Genomic DNA, 19,542 nt, shown 5'->3' with positions numbered 1-19,542 from the left:
GTGGCCTAGGATATCCACTTGTCCAATTCCGGGCCAAAAAACATATCACCCGTGAATGGTAAACCCTCAACCGCACGCTTGGACTCTGCGTCTGCTTGCCAAGCGCTCAACCACAGAGCTCTGCATTCAGAAATGACAGATGCAGCACTAATCTGACTGATATCCTTAGAAACTTCTCCTAAGTAAACTGCAGACTCACAGATGTGTTCTGCTAGTAGACTTAATTCTGCTCTGGAAGTACCCGAGTGTAATCAACTGGTCAACCCAGCAAACCACAGCCTTGTTAACCCAGGCAGTAATAAGGGTAGGTCAAAGCTGAGCTCCTGCTGCGGTGTATATATAGATCATAGTGTTGTCTCAAACTTACGATCCGAAGGGTCCTTTAAAAACAGTAGCTCCCGGCACCGGAACTGCTGTTTTCTTAGAGAGACTGAAATCAGCCGCATCTACAGGAGGAGGTGTTTCCTAGTTCTCCATCATGGATGATGGAAAAGGGTAGCTAGGGGGAAACCTGCGTGGAATTTGGAACCGCTTATCCGGAACCGCTTATCTGTTTCCAGGCCACTGATAACTGTTGAAGTTGTTGTGAGAACGGAAAAACCGCTGAACACTTAGGTTGTTCGTGAAATAGTTCCCACTCCTGGGATGCAGTAACTATCTCCTCAGGCAAATTAAGGACCTTTCTGACTGCCAAGATTAGAGATTCCACCCCGGGGGAGGCGGACTCTAACTCCTGAGGGGTTTCTTGTAAAACTTCCTCCAAATCACCCTCTACTTTATCCTCTGTAGCGAGGAATTGTTCGTCCGACTCTTCTGACTGGAGAACAGTCAGAGTACGCTCTTGTGACAGTTTTTTTATTTTTTTGGTAGGAAGTGGAGGGTGCAGGCACCGTTGTACTCTGAACCAGGGTGTCTCCTGCCCATGGCGGAGCAGAAGAGCTAGTAATCGCCATCTGTGAACCCGTTGTTATACAAGCATCACATAACGTGGACCCAGTGCCATGTGGCTTGGTCTGTTTGTTGTTACACTTGGAACAGACAAACAGCTTCTGAGAAGCCTTGGTTCTGTTGGACCTGGTACACACAGTCACCCGGAGAATCACGGCATAAAACAGAAAAGACACAGACAAGACAAACAAGGGAGCTATGGGACACAGATGAGGAGAAACCCCCCCTCCCACAGATCAGATTCCCCTGCACTTACACCCCAGTTACTTGCAGCCTTTCTACCAGAGATGTAATCGGGAGATGTACTTGTGCAGCACAGGAATGGCAGCAGAGGAATCCATCCTTCTGTGTCTTACACTGCAATCTTCTGTATAGAGATGCAGTATGAGCTGCTGTGTAATAAGGAACGGCAGCCCTGCTGTTATACAGCCGCTTGCCACATAGAGAGAGACCCGCGCTGCCTTTAAGCTCTGCCCCCTTCTTTATGCTCTGAAGGGCTACACAAGATGGCTTCTGTGGCCATTACAATCCCCCCCTCGCGTCTCACACCGCGTGTACAGCGGGGAGAGTTAGAGTAGGTGGCCGCTCTTGTAGCACACTTAACCTGCTGCCCCGCGCCACTGTAAAGCGGGGAGAGGGATTGAGAGAGCCGCTCTGAGCAGCGCTCTGCATAAGCTGCCCCGCGCTGTAACAGCGGGGAGAGGGAGACCTGGTGCCGCGCTATCAGCGGGAGGAGGGACAGCGGTGAGCCGTGCTGAGCAGCGGGTGGAGGGAGTTCCGGGTGCCGCGCTGTAGCGCGCTTCATAAGCAGCCCAGCGTCTCCAGTAATAGCGGGAGAAGGGAGGGGAGGGGAGGGAGAGCAGGGGAGCCGCGTGTAGCGCTCTGCATAAGCAGCCCAGCGTCTCCTGTAATAGCGGGAGGAGGGACAGCAGGGAGCTGCGTGTAGCGCTTTGCATTAGCTGCCCAGCACACTAAGTTTGTACAACGCTGGGCAGCGGTGGGGCTGGGAGCAGGGGGATGCGCAGGTGGTTACTCACTGCGTGGTTCCCCATAGAAGTCTGTCTCCAGTCAGCACTTCTCTTCTTCTTCCTTGTTGGAGATGTGCTGTGGCGGTAAGGAGCTGTCAGTGCTTTTAGTATAAGCGCTGTGCACTCCTTCCTGCCTCCTATAAGGACACGGTGCCAGGTACCCGGACCCCACCTTTAGAGAGGTGGCGAAGGGTACCTAAAAGTGTCAAAAAAGATGCTATAAATAAAATAACTTAAATAAATGTGTTGCTGGAGCACACGGATTGTGACCAGCTCCTAGTAGGCACATTTTCTAAACTGAGGGCTGATGGGGCATAGAGGGGGAGGAGCTTCACACTTCTAAATTATTTAAAGTGCCGGCTCCAGTTATCCACGCCTGTATACCCCAGCGTAAGCACCTCCAGTGTCCCCTAGTGGATGAAAGAGAAAAAAAAATATTAAAATTCTTTTATTATATTCTTAATCGGTAACTTTATCTAGAGTCTTTAAGAAAAGTTCCACAGTCAACTTTTCTTTTAACATGGCAGAGGGGGCGAGTCAATTAAGCCTGATTTGAATAGCGTCGGGAAGGAATTCCTGGAGCTATGCAATTGTCCCCATTGCACCCTGCACTTAGGCCCGTATTCAATTAGAGGCGAAAGTCCGAATCCGCGGAAAGTATCATGGTTGACGTAATTTAGCCAGGCGGAAAGTTTCCGCTGTCTTCAATTTCAGAGAATTCGAGTGGGCGAAAACTCAGTGCAATGTAATCAGCGGAAAAGTTTGCCTATGAATAGCAGGCGGAAAAAAGTGCAGAATTGCGGCTTTGGGGTGAAACCTTCAGGAAACTGTCTTGGGACAGTCCCCCAAAGATAAGCTATGTCAAATTTAAAAATAAAAAAAGACTTAAGAAAACCCCAAAAAAGTATTTTCATTTTGGGGGCGAAAAAGGGCAAAGTTGGGGGACAAACTTAAAAACTAGCGAAATAGACTTATGGGGGGGTCCCCAAGTTTGGGGCAGGTGTTTTTTTTATTTCAGGTGCTTGCGGAAGGTGGATTTTTAACGTAATTTAAAACTTCACTTTAGCAACTTAAAAATATCCTAGCACCCATTTTCAAGTACCCCAAATATGCTGGGAGAGTTATATTCACATAAGAATACTGCTTAATGCTATTCTTCACCACTTGTGTTAATGCGCTAATTGGCACCAATTGTCAAAACTTAAGCACCCCAAAAACCTTCATTAGGGCTAATCGGGGGCATCTTTAGTGATCCCCAATGTTAGTGCATCTTTTGGGGAGTGTCAGGCTGAGTTCTCCATTTTTGACAGGAGTTTTCGCCTGTTTCAGTTTCTCCGGGTTCTGTTTTCGCGTCCTTTCTTATTGAATATTGTGAATAGCAGGAGCGCACCCGATACTTTTCCGCATGCAAAACGCGCGATGTAGGTGAAAAGTCCGACATGCGAAAAAGTATCGCGGGTTTGAAACTAATTGCATACGGCCCTTAGTCGACCGTAAGCCGGGGTGTTTAGTCATGGTAACCGTCATTTTCCGACTTAAGTGTCAGCCGCGATACTGTTAACGGAAAACAGCTTTACGGCCTTAGTTTAGTCGGATTTCTGCTCGCACCAGAGGATGGTGCGAGCATAATCCTCTAGTGGTGACTTTACAGCGTGGTCAATTGAATAGCTCCAGGAACTCCTTCCCATTGGTATTCAAATCGCGCTGAATTGAATCGTCCCCTGAATATTTGGCCAGCAACTAAAACAAAGATATAAATCATGAAAAACATTATTTCTAGAATTCAGACCATGTTTGTTAGAACCATTAAATATTGATTTATGCTTAAAGGTTCGCACAAAATGCATATGTTTGCATTTATTATGTGGCGGACAGTAATGTGACATGCTGCAAGTGAGTGGCTTACTGAGGAAATTGAGTTGTTTCAGGAGACAGGACCGTGCGAGTTAAGTACATAGTATGTGGCGCAGCTTTGTTTAAGCAATATATAAATACATTTATTGTAGTAATAAAGTACATAAATACTCTGCATGCTCCTGTATCCTGAGGCCTCCTGTCTCCACTTTACCACTGTGTCCCAGATTACAGATGCTATGGTTGTTTTTGCAAGCATCCCTGTGTTGTGTCCAGATACAAATTGAACTTGCCTGCACCATGTTCTAACGCTTGGACTGTAATAGAATGCCAGGCTGCTGTTTTTTAAAATCTATACATTCCTTTAACGTGCAGCCATCTTGAATGGATAATTATTGGGTGGATAATGAATTTTCACATCTCATGTCCTGTTACTTGTCTATCGGTTTACATAATGTGTACTGCTGACCAACACACAGGCCCTGATTCAGAGCCGGACGCTCTGACAGAGCGCTCACTCTTAAATAGGGCCGGCCTTCTTGTTTTTTAGAGTGGCCTCCTGGCCGCTCGCATAGCTGTGGGTGACTACCCACAGCTATAGAGAGCGGCCAGGAAGATGGTCGCGAAGGTCAAGACCATTGCGAGCATCGGGCTTGCGACGAGACCCTTGTGGTAGGGTCTCGTTACCACAAACCCCAGAGAGATTTCGGCTCTGACAGAGCCAAAATCTCTCCCACTGACATCACTCATGATGTCAGTGGGGCCGCCCCCAAACGGACGCGTTCACATGGGAACACCTCCTTTTGGACAGCCACTCCCCCGGCACGCCCACCAAAGGGGGCGTGCTGTCACTCAACATCGACAGCACGCCCTCTTTGGTACGAGACCTGAAGCGACGGTTTGCCCGTCGCTATCCGGGTCTCGCGCATGCGCACGACGGAGCAGGCTCCATCGTGCGCATGTGCGCTGGGCCACCATCGACCCGCTTGCGAGCGCGTCTGAATCAGGCCCACAGTGCACTAACCAATGCATTTAAGGAAGCATCGCAATGTAAGTTAAACACCTGTGAATTTCTAGGAATCTGTGGGAAGATCTAGCCATAAAAAATCATTTTGTTCTTTTTGCCCAGTGCAGGTATATTGGCATACTAGACTAGTGAGTGCTACATTAGAACATGTCCAGGGATATAGGTTGCATTTGCAGGGATGTGTCCTATTTAGCAGGATTATCTTTTATTATTCCTGATTTTAAAGAATGAATATGAAGATGCGTGAGTGGGGACCAGAGTGTATCTTGCCGTTTTGAAATCGGCCAGGGCACATTTTGTTGTGTTGAAATTGGGCAGGGCGCGGCGCCTTGCTAAAACAATCCACCAATATGCGCCCATACATTGATATTTTTCAGCGATTTGCTGCTCTTTTTCATCCAAAGATCTGATGTGCAAATTATGAAAGTGCCCATACATCATGTCAAAGGGTCATCATACCATACCATACATTTGCAATCTACAGCCCCGATTGGTCGGCGAAATCCAACTTGTTTAACCGACTGATCACTTTTTGGTCAGAATCGGCAATCTGGAGCCCCATAAAGTTGCCGATTTTGTTTATTTTATTTTTTACACATTCGTCTGCAAAACATAGTACTCCCCCAATTGATTGCTGATGTATGGGCCCTATTAGTTGTATGTCTCTATCTTATGTAAAGAGTCACCTGTTAGCACTGAAGGACTTCATCCAGTAGAGTTCTATTTAAGCTTATACATAACAAAAATAAGCACAACACATGGTGGATGGGATTGATTAATATGGGTTGTACTGAAGTGGGCAACTGCAGAATAGTAGACCTATCTAGTGATCATACATATAAAAGGTAACAAAACATATACAGGCGCAATGGATGCTTGAAATTCACGATAAAAAAACTCAAAAATAGAATGAAATATAAATAAGAGTCCTATCTTATTCCACAATGTTATTTCAGTTAAAAATATCGTCTTTGTTATTCAAAAAAATTATGTTTCTGTATGTTGAAAAAATGGGGAGGGATCTTCCTATTGATGAACAGTTTCTTATTGTATCGTGAGTGTTCAGCTCAAAAAAGAAATAGAAGATAAAACTTATATTGTAGTATGTTCTAAAGGGGGAGGCAAATCCTTCCTCTGTATTCTATGCCAATTGCAAGGTCCAGCAACGCAACCTGATTAAAATGCAAGTCCTGAAATCTTTAGTTCTATAATAGTTTTGTGGAGCTTATGGATGTCTTGGGTTTTCCAGTACCACAGGTAACAAGTGAGGTTACTTTACTTACAGTAGTTTTAGGGTGTTATTTTGTAGGGCAGGACTTGACAAATTTTTGTAAAATCTAGGAGCCAGTTTAAACCTTTTAAGAGCCAAACCATTGCCCGAGACCAAAATATCTGAACACTTGTAGAGACCACACAGTATAAGCCCAAATTCATATTATACCACACAGTAGGGCCTAAATTCATTTTATGCCACACGTGGGATAATGAGTAATAAATACATAGGATGTGACACGTAACTCTTTTTGGGGGGTGGGGAAGGAAGAGGCACATTTGGGGATGGTTGGGGCAGAGGCTATTGTAACTGGCTGATATTTGATACAGGATCCCTGGTCCACAGTGTGATGATCACAGGTAACTAAGCAGCCTTCAAGGGAAAACCTTCTAGGACTTTGCTCTATACAGGGCACAAATTTAAAACTCCAAAACACTATTACAGCACAAATGTTGTTTATGGGGGAGCCATGCTAATACAGAATAACTTCAAGATTTGCCAATTCTTATATATAACGCCCAGGTGATTGTGCATTTGGTCAGGTTCATCCTAGATCATAAAATAACATAACTATAATGGGTCTTCAACCTTTGGTCCTCCAGCTGCTGTGGAACTACAGATCCCAGGATGCCCTGCCACAGTTTTGATATCAAAACAGTGGCAGGGCATGCTGAGATGTGTAGTTCCACAGCAGTTGGAGGGCCAAAGGTTGAAGACCCATCAATGAGGGGTATATAAGCTTTCATGACAGCTCAGAAAGGGACCCTCACAGGATCTCATGGTAGACAAAAACTTAGTCCCAGCGGACTCTACAGCATGCGTACAGATAGTTTTGTAGCCTCCTGTACTTGACATTTCTTTGACAGCACTGGCTGCTGTTTATAAGACAGCTGCTTTCCCAACAAACTCATGTGAGCCCCCTGCTTCCCTAGCAGCACGCCTCCTCCGGTCCCCACACCGCCCATGGCCGCTTCCTTGTCCCAAAGCTGCAGCAAGTCTTCCCCTCTGTTGGGAGTTCAGCAGCACCACATCCTTCATGCCATTGTAGCAGTCTCTGTCTCTCCCCCTGGAGCTGCTCTTCATCCAGAGCTCAGTCTCCCTCATCACCTCTAATGTGGTTGTGGGGCATGGCATCCCTGGTGCGGCAAGAGAGCGCAGAGCCCTGGGTGCATGCCGGCAACAGCATAGCTGGGGGCAGGGGTTTATGGGAGTGTACACACAGTGATAGTCGGAGCCTCACATCCGCTGCTCCTGATGCCAATCTGTGTCCGGTCTCCATTTCCTCTTCACACTTTGTCATGGGCAGAATAGAAGAGGAGGCAGAGCCACACTGATTGAATGTGGCAGGAATGAACACACCCCATGCTATGACATGGGGAGTGTGTTTTTTTTTTTTTTCTTTCAACAATTAGCTTTATTAGAAGCATCATACCTGGCTCCTGTAAAACTTTGTCGCCAGGACTACAGTCTTGGTCGCCATGGCGACCTGGACCCGGGATTTGTCGAGCCATGTTGTAGGGGACGAGTTGTTTAAAAGGGGGTGTAGCCACATTCAATAAGCCACGTATAACTTTGCACAGGTGAAAACTTTTCGCACAAATGCAGCGTATCGTGCAATCCTATTAGCCGCGGCTTTTCGGAGGTGCGAAATCTCCATAGTCAATAGCTGCGAAAAGTTTTCACCATTTCAGAGCAGGTGAAAAGTTGTGCAAAATCCTTATTTTTGGCTAAAATGTTGTAATTTGGTTCAGAACCCCCTCAATTAATAATTAGGCAAAAAAAAATTTTTAAGTCGCTTAATTTGGCCAATAATGAAATGTCATTTTTGGGGTAAAAATGTAAAGTGTTGGAAATTGGGTATAAAGTAGTGGGGTAGGTAATTTATTTTTTTGGGGGGGAGCTGTATGGGTTAGCAGGGTGTTTTTAGGATTGCAGGTGCAAGTGACAGGTGTATTTTTAAAAAAAATGTAAAAATGCAATTTTATGACTCAAAAGCTTATTTACACCCATTTTAACGTTCCCCCAATTTAACTACAGCATTTATTTTCCCCAAAAATATTGCTTACATGCATTTTTCTCTAACAGTCAAAAAATTATAGTAATAGCCATTTGACTCAATTTAAGAATCCAAATTCCTTTGATTATGGTCACTAATACACTTCTACACTATTGCCCTATCTTCTTTTGACTATTTATTGGGGGTACAGTCAGAATTCCTTTTTTTGCATAGAACTTTGAAAGTTTCTGGGCGAATGCCGCTTCGCGTCTTTTCCAATAGGATTGCAAGAAAACCGTCAGGGGCAATAGACGCGAAAAGTGACACATTCAGATGAACGGCGCGCAAAGTTTTCATATGCGAAAAACGTACGTTTTCGCATCTAATTGAATTCCCTCCATAGTTAATATCCTGGCTCTTGGGATGCCGACGCCAAAAGCCGACACCAGTCAGAATCTCTGCACCAGGATCCCGACCGCTGACGTCCCGACAGTAAGTATTGGGGTTAGCCGCTAGGGGGAGGGTTAGGTATAGGCTGCGGAGGGGGGGGGATTAGGGGTACTTATTGGCAGGTGTCGGTATCCTAACTCTGTCGGGATGCCAGCGTCTGGATTCTAACCGCTGGGATCCTGAGCGCCAGCGTCCCGTACCCAACCCGTTTAAAAGTGTTGATCTCCTTTCGGCAGTTTTAGCAGACAGGAGTGAGATTTGGTGCACTGCAGAATAGATGTACATGGTGAGCGAGACATATGACTAAACATAGTTTGCAAGGTAAAAAGCAAACCATGGTTTTCAGTATATGCCAGAAATGCTCTGTTTATGTAGAAACAATAATTGGATGCTGAAACTACTATGAATGTGTGAAAGTCCATCCCGCACCTTTAGTATTACAGTATCTGCTGCCTCATCTGTTTGTGTGCTGTGTGTATGATCACTATAGGATAACAAGCTGCTTTCCATTTGTGATATTAAATAATTACTAACCTGAAACATGTATTTGTGCTATTTCCCATTTCAGGTTTCATAATCTGTTGAACAAACAGCCAATTAGACATCCAAACACAATCCACCCTTGTATGCTGTATGAAACAATATTACTTAGATTTAGTTCCGCTTTAGCGAGTAAGCATTATAAGTGATTGCTTGGCAGATGTACGTATTGTCTTATTAATATAAAGCAAACTGAAAATGGGCAGAAGTGAAGCCTGAATGTATAGTTATCCGTACCTGGTTACATTGTGATCTTCCCTGGCCAGGGGCCTATCTCTTTTTATAGTTGTAAGTTATTGTATAATTATCTGCTTTCATCTTATCATTACATCTCCTTATTTAAGATTATATAGGCGCTCATAGGTGGATATGAATATTGATTTTAGATTTATTTTTGTATTACAGTACAACAATGTTTTGCTGACGCAGTACGGAGTGATGTACTGAAAATTCACTTACTACAGACATGTCCTCACTCATCTTTGCCGCCGATCCGGCAAACGTGCGCACGAATTGCGTCATGTGGTTTGCCACGTACGCCAGGCCGTGGCAGCATTCGCACAATGCAATCCCATATGTATTGAGACGCTCACCTGCAGCTTTTTCAAATCCATGCGGTCACATACATAGCGGTCGCAGCCTCGTACATCTCTGAATCAGGCCCATTGTTCTGTTCAGGAGGATAACCCCACATAAGAACATAAATAAAGTACAAATTGTGCACGGAAGGGCAACATGCATATGGAGGAAGATCAAGAGCTTTAAGAAGTTAGATGGGAAGAATTCTTAGGGGGCGATTCAATTACTTTATCAGGCGCCTAACTGATCAATTCAATTGTTGCTCCATTCGGGCACCCGTGCAGAGGGCAGACACATTTCTGCTCGCCGTCCATTTTGGTTTTAGCTGCTTTCCAAGGCTAAACCAGGTGATGTTGGGCAGGTAACAATTGAATTGCTTAGTTGGGCGCCCAGTAGTTGAGGCGCCCGATAAGAGAATTGACTCCGCCCCCTTAGGATACACTAACATATGTTGCTTACATACTCAAATAGAGTGTAGATTTCTTGTTATATAGTTTGCTGACATTGGCCTGATTTATATGGCAGTTAGGATCTTACAACCCCCCCTTAATTTAGTGCCCACCCAGCAGACAGTCAGCAAGGTGAATCTTAATAATTTCAGGTCCTTCTCTGATAGCGATAATGCTGCTCTCACCATTGTATACAGGACCTGATTCAGACCCGCTCGCTAGGATGCGTTCGCTCGTAGTTGGCCGATTTTTGCGCATGCCAGTATGAGAAATCAGTAAGCGTTCGCTCGCTACACATAGCCCAGCAGAGTGAGTGTCAGGAGAAGCCGTTTGTGGATGGTGATAGGTCCTGGCCATTAATAACAGGGGAGTGGAGGTGTGAACGCAGGCGTGCCTGAGCTTCTTAACGCCGTTTCAGAGGCGTGTATGATTAACCGGCAGCATCATAGTACACGTCACCTGGTTGTAATTCACACTGAAGTGATTGCAGTTCTTGCTGTAGGGTATAGTCAACCTTAAGCACTGCGTTCGCTTCTGATGCTACACGATGTACCGATGGTTGCATACACTTCCTGGAGATGACGTGCGCAAGTGGGCATCTTAAGACAGGCTAGTGGGTGTCTGCGTACACAAAGCGATCGCACGCCAAGACATAGTGGGCATGCTAATGCCTTGCCGTATGATCGCCTGCCTTCCCAAATTTGCACACGCTTCGTGCGAGCTGGTCTGAATGAGCTCCTCATGTTTCTATTTCCTATTATCTCTTTATCTTCTCATATAGCTCTCATGTCCATTCCATTGATGTGTTATAATCATTTCACAATAGATAGCTTGGGGTGTAGCAAGGGAAGTGTGACATATGGGGTGGGGTGTGACGTCAATGTGGGTGTGGAGCTTCGGAAAGCACTGAAAATATGACCAACTAGTTAGCCTAGAAAACCCAAGTGTCTTACATATCCATTTCGCTGTGTTAGACATTTAACAAATAAATATTTTAGTTTTTATAATTATGGCAAATATGATGATTGTACTTGGCATTAACGGGGATAGTTCAATTCAGCATGAGGTCCCACTGCGTTTATGTAGTACCTAAGTAAAACATTGCTATTTATTGCTCACATGTCTGAAGCAATGTTTCTTAGCTGCAATATCCCGCAAGACTCCTCCTGGGGCTAGTGCTGTACTGATAGTGGTGTGCCTTGGCATTTCAGCATCTTGCCATGTGTTTAAAAATGTTGAAATCTCTGTGGGGAAAGTCTAAAAAAAAGTGGCTTTTAGTGGTTATGGGACGGTCGTAGGCCTATAGATTTTATGGTGCTTCTGGTTGGACCTTGAAAGGGGATAGACCCCTAATGTGGGGTACACACCTGGCCGACCGAGCTGCTGGCAGCCCAAGCAACCGATTTGGTAAGCATACACACTTACCAATTGGCTGCTTGATATGTCTGGCGTGACACAACATTATGGCCACTCAGTTGTGATGTGAGGTGCCCCTACGCACCGGCAGATGCGCACGAGATATCGCTTCTGCCTTGCTGCAATGTCATTAAGATATATCGCGTGTGTACGCAAACCAATGCACTGAACAATATATAGTTTGTTGGCTGTGCGAACGATTTATTGTACATTGTGTACTTAGTATGACTCCTCTGCTTTGTAGCTTTGATAAAGGCAGTCTGTGTGTATATGGTTTCCTGCTCACCTTGGGGGCGATTCAATTGGTTTTTAAGGCGTGCTAATTATTGTGCGCCTAATGTTGCAATTCAATTATTTTTGTGTGCTCACTAATTATCGTGCTTGTCGTGCCCAGTTAGACTGGGCGCGACAAGTCTATGCTCTACCGAATTTTTTTTTTTTATATTAAATAACCCAATGTGGGGAATTTTGAGTTGCATTTAAGGGTCCTTTAGGAAAGTCTGATGCCATGTGTGGGGATCAGATGCAGCTTTCATAACGTTATGTTACACTACTATTTAATTTTTCTGTCAAAGGGATTCAATTCAGTGCAATTAGAATAGTGCCAGGAATGAGTTCCCGGAGATATTCAACTGACGGCTCTGTGCCCTGTACTTAGGGCCTCATTCAGCATTGAATGCTACGCAGATCGAGTCATTATTTGCTATTGCACATGCATCTAATTCGCACTGCGCATAAGTCGCGATTGCTTTGCGATTACGTACGCACGTGGGAGGTTACTGGGGGGGAGGCAGTTAGGTAAACACAGTCGTGTCTGACCGTTTAAATGCTGTTTCATTGGCGTGCATGAGTTAGCCATTGCGATTGTATTTGCAGCATGAGAGCGCTCTGCGTGTGAGGAGAGCTGCAGTGTTTGTGACTGGTCAGGCTTGCCGTACGTGCTGCTTGATATGCGTCGATGGTACCGATGTTTACGTAGGAGAGCGACATTGGAGGGATATGAGAGGGCAACAGTGGGCATCTTCATGTTGGCTGTGCTTTGGCAAGCATTAGCATATTTTTGCTAAGGTAAAATGATAGGTAGAAGCTGATTGGTTGGTACTTTGATTCAGACCCGCTCCCTATTATGCGAACACTCGTAGCCTGCCAATATTTGCAATCTGCGTATGCGCGAACCAGTGCAAGAGATCTGGATGCGTTTGCTCGCTGCGCATAGACCACCCAGCAGAGTGAGTAACAGGAGAAGCTCTTTGTGGGTGGTGACAGGGGCTGGCCACTGGAAACGTGGGAGTGGAGGTGCAAATGCAGGCGTGCCTGAGTGTCTCAATGCGGTGTCTGAGGCGTGCATAATTAAAAAGGAAGCGTCATAGTGCACATCACTTGGTGGAATTTCACTCTGAAGTGCTCGCAGTGCTTGCGGCAGGGTATAGTCAACCTCAAGCGCTGCGATCGCATCCGATGGTGCTCGATGTACCAATGTTTTCATGCACTTCCAGGAGATGATGTATGCAAGTGGGCATCTTAAGAATGGCTGGTGGTGATTGCACGTCAAGACATTAGGACATGCTAATGCCTTACCGTGCGATCGCCTGCCTGCTGGGCGTGTGCTGGATTTGCATACGCAGGGTACGAGCGAATGCATCTAGTGAGCGGGTCTGGATGATCTCCTTTATCTCTCTGCAAACTTTGATAAATCTCCCCTTTAGCGACCTTAGATTACCTCATTGTCTTACAAATGGAAGATCATTTTATAAGGCAAATCTCTTAAAAAACAAACAAAAAAAACTAGTATCTTGTGTCTGTGCTTTGTTTCTCTATCCAGACAAAGATTAAAAAAAAAATAACAGTAGAAAAAAAAAAATGTCAATGGTCAGTGATTTTTTTTTTTTTTTGTCTGTTATACTAGTTTACCAGCAAACATGATTTTATTCTGACTGGTTACTTTGTTTTTAAAGTCTCGTTACAAGAAATTAGGAGCTGGAAGATGAAAATTGTATTTTGTTTTTACTATCTTTCATTAAGATACTTATCGGTGATGAACTTGCCACTTATTGCAGTGCCGTCTCATCTGCATAGCCCAATTTACATAGACCTTTTAGTCCATGAAAGCTGAATCACTTTCCGACGTTTCAAGGTATCTTATATCTGTATTCTGTGTGTGTAAAATGATGGCCGTTTTACAGTCTAGTTTCCGCTGGCATTTATCTATTAAAAATAAAATAAACATTCTTTTAGAGTGTTGTAGTGCAGATCTGCTTGACTTGTTGAGACAGATTTCATAATGCCGCGAGCAATGAAATGTTTATTTTCAGCACACCTAGTTAGTCAGAGTAATGTAGTTGGTAAAATCTAGGAGCCACTTGGAACAAGGATGGAGCCAGGGGCGATGTGGATCCAGTGAGGCGCAACAGTGCATGTCTAGAAGCTGTTTGTCCAAGCCTCCGCACACAATGGGGGAATTCAGTTTTTTTTTTTTTCAGCGCCTGATCTCCCATCTTGTTTTGGGAGCCCATTACTTTTCATGCATGTTGCACCCAAATGAACCGGGTTTAGACGCGTAAATCGGCTAAACCCGTGCAAAGTTCTTGTTAGTGTATCATTTGGACGCCCAAAAACGCGACTTTCTTGAAGATTTCTGCTCGTCTCCTCAGAAGGGTGCGTGCAGAAATCTGTATTCTCGCTGCACTTGCGCCCCATCAAAATAACCATTAAATTGCTCCGTCGGGCGCCCATTAGTTATGGGCACAAAAAATATAACTGAATTCCCCCATGTCACATTTTAAAGGATAACTGCCCAGTTTTGTAAAATGTTTTATACCACTTAACTGACAATTTTTTTTCTAAAAACTGCTCAAAAATTGTCCGGGTTTTTTTGAGTGTGAATTAGGTGAAGTACATGTATTTCAAAAATCGGATCACCACCATTGGAACATCATGACCATTGCAACTTTCATTTTCGCAGCGGCTTCAGGCACTAGGCACACTAGTCTGCAGCCGCTGGGTGGGGTGTCCTGCTGTGCTACCGATCAGCAGTGATCGGTAGCACAGCAGACACTGGGGGAGGTTCCAGAGAAGCAGAGGGACCGGAGAGCAGCCGCCCAAATTGTTTTTCTGACTGGTCGAAATTGCGACCAGATCAGATAACGCATAGCCTGGCGTGATCGGAAAAATGTGACCATGCCAGGCAAGTGGTTAAAGTGTCTTGTGCCATGTAGGATAATGGTGTGCGCTATAAATTTCAGTATCTAAATTGTGCTTTATTTTGCACTATAATAAGGAAAGCTTATAAATGAATAACTTAATCACTGTGATTCTCTAAATAGATAAACTATTTTTGGGAAGATGTCCAACTCCAATATAAACAAATAGTATAAATAAACCAGTTTTTCTCACTGCCATAGGGTGGCAGCTGACCTTCATGTAGCTCCTGGGTGAAATGAACCTGTAAATAAGAATGAGCACCCAATGGTGACGTAACACAAGTATTAAGCTAGCTACAGTACACACTGTCAGATTATTTTGATCGGGACAAGAAATAAGACGATTTTGCAGCAAATTGCCTGCCCCAATATCTGTGCTACACATTATGCAAGTTTTCATTAGAAGCTACAGATTTTCCACCACACCACACTCATTTTGTATATGTCCACCCACAAGGAGGATGACATAGTGACGGGAGAACATAGGTAATATCAGCAGATTATCGAAATGCACACAGACTGCTCGATATCGGGAAATTGAGACCGACCTTTTCGTTCTTCATCGATCGGATAATGGAAAGAATGCTTTTGTGGATGTTTTTTAACCATTTTCTTGGCGAAACGCTAAAACGATCGTTCATACACACTACAATAAATCGGGCCGATCACCCGATGATTGTGTAGTGTGTAGCTGGATTTACACACTATACAACTAATGTGTGTGTGACTTCATACAGATAATAATGTATCAAAAGCTTTTATGAACATTAGAAAAGTCTTTCAGAATTTGTTGTAGGATCTCCATGTACATTGGAATTGACCAATATATCTTATATAGTGTATGAAGAGATCTTACAATGGGTTCTGGACGATTATCTCGTGGTTCGTATAACGTATAACCTCTGCATTCCATGATCCATAACAAATTGAAGAATGACTAGTTAAATATATTTTTCATTTTGGTCAGTGTTTAATAGTGTGAAGGGCTTAAAATAATGGGATGGGTATCGGATGCCGGCGGTCAGAATCCCGACACCGGCATCACGACATGGTTAGAATACTGACACTTTAGTGGTCAGTATCCTAACTCTCCCCCTCTCCCTACTGTAACCCTCCCTCCCCGGTGACTAACCCTAACATCCCCCAACCCTTTTAGTGCCTAATCCTCTCCCTAGTGCCTAACGCTAATTCTCCCCCTAACTCCGCTACTTTCGGGATTCCAGCACCAGCATTCTGACAGGTGTCGGAATTCCGGTGCCGGCATTCTTACCGCCGATATCCTCTCCGTCGGTATTTAACAGCATCCCTAAACAATTTATGAATCCGGCTTTGTGATGAACTATACTAACACAGCCTGTTGGAATCTAACTAGGCAGTTCCATGTGTGGTAATTGTATCAAGTCTGACATAACTGCTTAGTTAACTTTGAGGGTACAAGATGATAATGAAGTCTGATGCATTTATATTTTTCTATTTCCAAGAGTAATGATTAAATGCCTCCTGTACATCAGAAAAGGGCAGGGCCATAGGGATAGGTGTCGTATCAGGAGACACATTCATCTCTCACCCAACTTGCCCAGTATTTTAGGGAAAGGGAGATTAGAGGATAATGGCCCTCATTCAGACCCACTCGCGATCGGCTGTCCGCTCGCAAGTGGGTCGATGGTCTGCACTGCGCATGCGCACGACGGAGGGAGTCAGTGGGAGTGACTTTGGCTCTGATAGAGCCAAAATCACTCCTGGCCTTGCGGTTGAAAAACTCAACCGCAGGCTTTTGCTCGCAGTTTCGATGGTCGCGATGGTCAAGACCATCGCGACCATCATCCTGCACGCTCGTATATGCTGTGGGTGGTGACCCACAGCTATTCGAGCGTCCAGGAGGACGCTCCATATTAATGGAGGTGGGCCCTGATTCAGAACGAGCGCTCTGATCAGAGCGTCCGGCTCTGAATCAGGGCCAATGATCACAATCTGTACAATATACGTTACCACTACCCATGCTATCAATATGAACCATTATACCAAGAAAAGACATAACAAGCTGTAGAAGAGGATGGAGCGACCAAAAAAAAATAGAAAAATTCAAGACCTCACTAGATCCTAGCAGAGGGCCTGATTCAGCAGTGCGTGCTAGTCGAAGGTCGGGATTCTGTGTAGGCGCATGGCAGTACGGGTCCTGCATGTTCGCACGCAGAGCGGCAGCAGACTGTGAGTGATTGATAGTCTGCTGCCGTTTAGGGATGGGAGGGGGTGGCAACGGCCTATGTTTCCCGGAGGCGTGTCACCACCATTGGGGTGGAGGGAAGAGGCCAGCTCTCTCTGTCTGGCCCACCCCCACTTTCTACTCCCTTGCCCTGACTGCTGCTCATTCTGTGTCCCCCTCCCTCCATTGCTCAGCTCTGTCCCCGGCTCCCACTGCACATGTATGTTGGAGACAGGACAGACTTTACACAATTATTATAAAGATGTACAGTGTGTGCTAACTCATGGATTACTTTTCAGGCTACTTGGTTTTAAAAGTATGCGTGTCATGCGTATGCCATGGGTGCCTAATGCTGGGTACACACTTGTCGAAATTTTGTTTGTACGATCGTCGAATGATATATTGCTAGTGCATCGGTGGGTGGGTAGACCCAACATGTCTGTGGACGATGTCGTTCACAGCACAGCTGATGCTTGTATATCTGAAAGCTATATTGATGCATTTGGCTGTGTGTATGGGCACTGGCTGCAGGGACCGCCAGCACTGACATCACAACTGGCCGGGCAGTTGTGATGTCAGCCCAGACATATCGAGCGACCGATTGGGAAGTGTGTGTATAGCTTACCAGTTGGCCTCTCTGACAGCGGACCGGGCTGCTGACCGATCCGTCATTAAAGTGTGTACCTAGCGTACCAGAGAGAGAGCATTTCCCTGAACAGGCCATGTTTTAATCATTTAGTTAATCTCGCTGAGCTGAAGTAATTTACTTTTACTGGCTCAGGAAGTGTACTACATTAAGGGAAAACTCTTGGCAAAGTAATTATATAACCCTCATGCCACCTTCGAATAGGAATATTAGAATAGGAGAATCTTTCCATTTGGGATGTACACTCTCCCCCGATGTAACGGCCTTCAGAACTTGGTGTCAGGCAGACTAAGGTTCATCTAGTTGTGTGGAGTAAACTATTGTTTGACAAGTTCTCTTTATAGATATGAAACCCTTATAGATATGAAATGGTTAAAGCAATCTTCCCTTAGATTCTTTTTAATATCTACAATTATGTACTGTGATATGAAACTGGATAATTCCTGCCCAATAAAGCTTAAAATCTAAGATGTAGGGGAACAATTGATGGGGATCTTGGACCGTCAGTGATTCGTGAATAGGAATCTCAGAGATTGGGAGTACAGCACTAATACTATGTGGATTGGGTCTCTGGTTTAAATGCCCAATGCTGTCACCCCAGCCCTGATGGTATGCTAAACCACTGTTCCATCAGCAGCTCATCGTTAGAGCAGCACTTTCCCACACTCTGATTACTCTGAGTAGTTCATTGAACAATTTTATTTTGATTGCTCTAAATTTCAGCGGTTGATTTTTGCATTTATTAGTCCAGATAAAATTTAAATCAAAAACCGAAACCCATTAAAAGTGAAGCACACAATCTATTTGAATATACATTTGTAACATACACCCATTAATTGAAAAAAGAGACCCATGATAAAGTACAAAAATACCTAAATATACCAATTATTTGTGGTTTGCAGTGAGACATGTTTTGGAAATTTGACTTGCACACAAGTTCGCATGTGGATACCCTTCTGGAAAAGGAAAATGTTACTCTTTTTGAAGTGCTTGAAGAGGAGGATGTACTACAGGAGTGCAAGGTAGTTAATCGCAAGCTGGTGGAATTCCTGGTCCGACCACAGCACATGGAAGAATTGGTCACGTGCATCACACAGGAACCTTCCAGCGATACAGATGAGAAGCTGCGCTATAAGTAAGAATGAACTAGATTCTTTGTAACAAACATATTGAAGTTATACTGGTTGTCTTTCTCCCTGTCGCTGTTAATTCATGAGAGTTGGGGTATCTACAACAAATGTATAGACAGATATTGAATCTCCCAACTCCTGTTACTTCTAAAGCTTTAAATTTCAATTCTTTGCCACATGGTAAATGTATCTGTTTGTGGTTTCTTTTAGATATCCCAGTGTATCATGTGAGATCCTGACAGCAGATGTATCGCAAATTAACGATGCTTTAGGAGAAGATGAGGCATTACTGAAGCGGCTCTATGGCTTTCTGCAAAATGACGAAGATCTGAATCCTCTGCTGGCCAGTTTCTTCAGCAAAGTGATGGGAATTCTCATCAACCGCAAAACAGAACAGGTAACACCTTAACCTTTGGGAATCTTATGCCCTTAAATCATTATTTGCCAATGTAGGTGCCACCTTCTATTACTTAGCTACAGATACCTCCCGGGTATCTATGATGGCAGCTCGATTGGCTAAAGAAATGATATAGATATAGTGGAAACAATCCCACTTTTTCACTTGCCGTTGCCAGACAAAAATTCCTAGGAGTGAATTCAATTAGCCACAATAACATGGGTTAACATGGGTAAATGTGACTTAACGAGGCCAGATGCAAATTTTTAGCTATTCAATTAGCTGCCCAAGTTAGCTCAAATTAACTCTGCATAGGATTTCACACAGATATTTGTTTGCGACCTCGGAGCAGGTGAAATGTTGTTCAGAAACACTGGGGTACCCACCTAATGATTAGTTAGGGCAT

The 19,542-nt window shown here is 44.4% G+C and overlaps 1 protein-coding gene across 2 annotated transcripts in view; it reads left to right on the top strand.

The window, feature by feature from the left end:
• PPP6R1 (protein phosphatase 6 regulatory subunit 1) overlaps window positions 1-19,542 on the top strand; it is an 89,034-nt gene that overhangs the window by 9,503 nt on the left and 59,989 nt on the right. For both annotated transcript variants that reach the window (XM_088450948.1, XM_088450949.1), the window contains exons 2-3: window positions 18,512-18,744; window positions 18,950-19,136. In XM_088450948.1, the coding sequence (XP_088307074.1) occupies window positions 18,518-18,744; window positions 18,950-19,136 (414 nt within the window). In that variant the 5' untranslated portion in view covers window positions 18,512-18,517. The remainder of the gene's footprint in view (window positions 1-18,511; window positions 18,745-18,949; window positions 19,137-19,542) is intronic.

This window comes from Taudactylus pleione, unplaced genomic scaffold, assembly GCF_031769625.1.
Source record: "Taudactylus pleione unplaced genomic scaffold, aTauple2 ptg000535l, whole genome shotgun sequence".
NCBI classification, from domain to species: Eukaryota; Metazoa; Chordata; class Amphibia; order Anura; family Myobatrachidae; genus Taudactylus; species Taudactylus pleione.
Note: the sequence above shows the minus strand (reverse complement) of the source record. Positions and strands in the feature narration are given on the sequence as shown.